This window comes from Octopus bimaculoides, chromosome 24 (genome assembly GCF_001194135.2).
Source record: "Octopus bimaculoides isolate UCB-OBI-ISO-001 chromosome 24, ASM119413v2, whole genome shotgun sequence".
In the NCBI taxonomy this organism is placed as follows: domain Eukaryota; kingdom Metazoa; phylum Mollusca; class Cephalopoda; order Octopoda; family Octopodidae; genus Octopus; species Octopus bimaculoides.
Genome location: NC_069004.1, coordinates 14,970,188 through 14,973,342, shown reverse-complemented (window position 1 = coordinate 14,973,342; position 3,155 = coordinate 14,970,188). Strand labels below are relative to the sequence as shown.

General features: G+C 36.3%; 1 protein-coding gene across 4 annotated transcripts in view; it reads right to left on the bottom strand.

The window, feature by feature from the left end:
• Positions 1-1,750: 1,750 nt before the first annotated feature.
• The window catches only part of LOC106870177 (oxygen-dependent coproporphyrinogen-III oxidase), a 360,259-nt gene continuing 358,854 nt past the window's right edge, over positions 1,751-3,155 (bottom strand). For all 4 annotated transcript variants that reach the window (XM_052976450.1, XM_052976448.1, XM_052976449.1 and 1 more), the window contains one exon: positions 1,751-1,860. In XM_052976450.1, coding sequence (XP_052832410.1) covers positions 1,777-1,860 — 84 coding nt within the window. In that variant the 3' untranslated portion in view covers positions 1,751-1,776. The remainder of the gene's footprint in view (positions 1,861-3,155) is intronic.

Genomic DNA, 3,155 nt, shown 5'->3' with positions numbered 1-3,155 from the left:
TGCTTCTGGGATTGCAGTCCCTCCAGGTCCAGTGTATTTAATGGGTACTGTATTTAATACCCTCCCCCCTCACACACACAAGAAATAGGAATAGAGAATCTTGGTACATTATATAGATATATTAGAAAAATGAATAAGAATAGCTCTTCTGATAAATTTTTCTACTTCAAACGTTAGAAGTTTACAAATTGTTAGACGCTTACAAATCATGTCTATGCTATGTAAACAGCAAATCATTGAAATGGAAAAAAATTATCAGTAAAATTATTTTCATTATTTCAAACATACACACCCATTCAAACACAAACACACACAAATATACATACATATACATATAGTTACACATACGAACATACATAATCATCGAGCTGTAGCATAGTGGAGGTGCATGTCTTAGTGTGTGGGGTTTGGACACATGACTGTAAGATCGTGGTTTCAATTCCTGGACTGAGTGATGTGTTGTGTTCTTGAGCAAAATACTTCATTTTACATTGCTCCAGTCCACTCAGCAGGCAATAATGAATAATTCTGCAATGGACTGGTGTCCTGTCCAGGTGGGGGGGGGGGGGGGGAATATATATGCCATGGAATCCAGGAAACCAGCCCTTATGGGTTGACATGACTCAAGAAGGTAACTTTACCTTTGTAGTGGGGCAAAACACCAAAAGGATGTCTCAGTTTATCGAGTCGGCTCAAAGATAACCAAAGAACGTCAAGTGTCAGGGTGGACTATTAGAACTGTGGTGTATGAAACTAATTTATATCTACAAAGACACAAGAAACAATTTGATCCATGCCAAGTGGTTAAGAATGTTAAAAAACCCCTCACAAATGTGACAGGTTTTGGTATTTCTCTGATGAGGAAAACTTTGACTGAGAGCAAAAGTCTAACAGGAGAAATGAGAGCTGGTTAAGCATAGACCCTTCTGATGCCAGGAACTGTGATGGTTTTAGGAGTGGTGAGTAAGGAAAGTCATGTTATTCCACCTGACATCTTTCTTCAGGTTCTTAGAATTAACACTGCTGGTGACACTTGTTAAGCTTTGGACGGATGAAGTACGTAGGGAAGACCATAAATGTTTTAACAAGACTCAGTACCTTTTTGACAAAGCCTACATAATCGAAGAACAATCTTTAAGATCATATAACACCAAACCTGTGGTCGCTAAACTTGCCAGATTTAAATCCCATGGAATACTATATAAAGGAAAATCATCAACATTCTCACAAAAACATAACTTCACAATGGATGTAGAGTTGTAATTGTTACTCAAAGGTATATTTCTTATTTCCAATATCATTTCATTTTTTATTGTTAATTGCAGCTATATTATCAGCTAGAATTGGTGTGATAGAATATACAGATTTCACAGTAAATCTATTAAAGATTTTATATCAATTAGAGAGGCAAAATGCTTCTCCAATACCCTAAAGAAAATTCTTGGATTAGCTATGCTAGTAGAATTACAAAAGTAGGGTTGAACCATGTCATATTTCTCTAATGTAATCTATTTCTAACTATTTTATTGTTATTGAGTGTCATTGTAAAATTACTCATTCTCTTTTGGTAATAGGAAATGTGATGATTATCAACCAAGCAGAGCTTGTCATGTATTTTTATATTTCTGCTTCTGCTAGTTTGAGGACTATTAGTAAGTCATCAAGATGAGAACTTCCAAGGAAAGTTTTACAGCTTAGCCACTCCTGTGCCAGAAAGACACTAAAATAAAAATATAAAATGAAAACAGATCGACTGAAATTGTGTTAGAAAAGAACTTACCGTTCCATATATGAATATGTTCTCTTGCAGTTTCGTTTGACAATTGGTGCATAAGAAGGCACAACAGCTTCAGCACAACCCTGTAATAAAAATTTAAAAAAAAAGGAATTTAGGATGTTAACATTCTAAAAATGGCACTGTATTGTTTCTGAGATGAATGGTTTAACCCTTTAGCATTAACATATTCTACCTGTTTTATGATCAAATAGGACAAATCTGATCTCTCACTCCTACCCTAGAATGTCGTTTTACAAATAAGCAATCACATCATCAAAATCTTGAAGCTACAAGATAATGCATGATTAATTCAAAACGAGAATAATAAAACGTTATATTTAACGGTAAAATCATCATTTAACGTCTGTTGTCCATGCTGGCATGGATTGGACAGTTTGACTAGGGCTGGTAAGCTGGAAGGCTGTACCAGACTCCAGTTTGATGTGACATGGTTTTCTACAGCTGGATGCCCTTCCTAATGCCAACCACTCCGAGAGTGTAATGGGTGCTTTTACATGTCACCAGCATGGGTACCATTTGCATAACACCAGTATCTGCCATGCTGAATACTAAAGAGTTAACTTCCAAATAGCATAATCCATCTTAGAATACAACTGAGTAAAGACTACTCATTGCTGTACAAAGTTAGAGAGTGACAAACTCAATTAACCTGACTTGTATCCTATCTTTTATCATTTGCCTTCTGTTTGTTTCAGTCTTTGGATTATGGCCATGCTGGGGCACTGGTTTGAAGGGCTTTTAACCAAACAAATTGACCTCAGTACTTATCTTTAAGCCTGAAACTTATTCTATCTCTTTTTGCCAAACCACTAATTTATGGAGATATAAACAAACCAACACCAGTTGTCAAGCAATGGTGGAGGACAAACATATAGATACGCACACACATATATATATAAAATGAAAAATACATTAAATACTACAAAATGTACAATTTTTCTGGTAAGTACAGTCTTTTCGGGGTATTCTTGCTTATTTTCATGATTCTGATATTTTAATTTTTTTTGTTGCAGATTTTTGAATAAACAAGTGTCGAGGTTACAAGGAAAATGGAGAAAACTGAGTATCGTGCTGTCATAAAGTACCTTCATTTGAAAGGCATGACTCCATCAGAAATCCATGAAGATATGGTGGGAACCTTAACAGACAATGTTCCTTTATATGCAACAGTCAAACGCTGGGTAAATGAATTCAAGCGTGGCAGGGAGAGTGTGGAAGATGATCCAAAACCAGGGAGACCTCCAACTGCAACCACCGAGGACAACATTGACCTTGCTCTTGGTATGATAATGCAAGATCGCTGAATATCATGTCGTCAGGTAGCCAAGAGACTGGGCATCTCAACTGAAAGGACAGA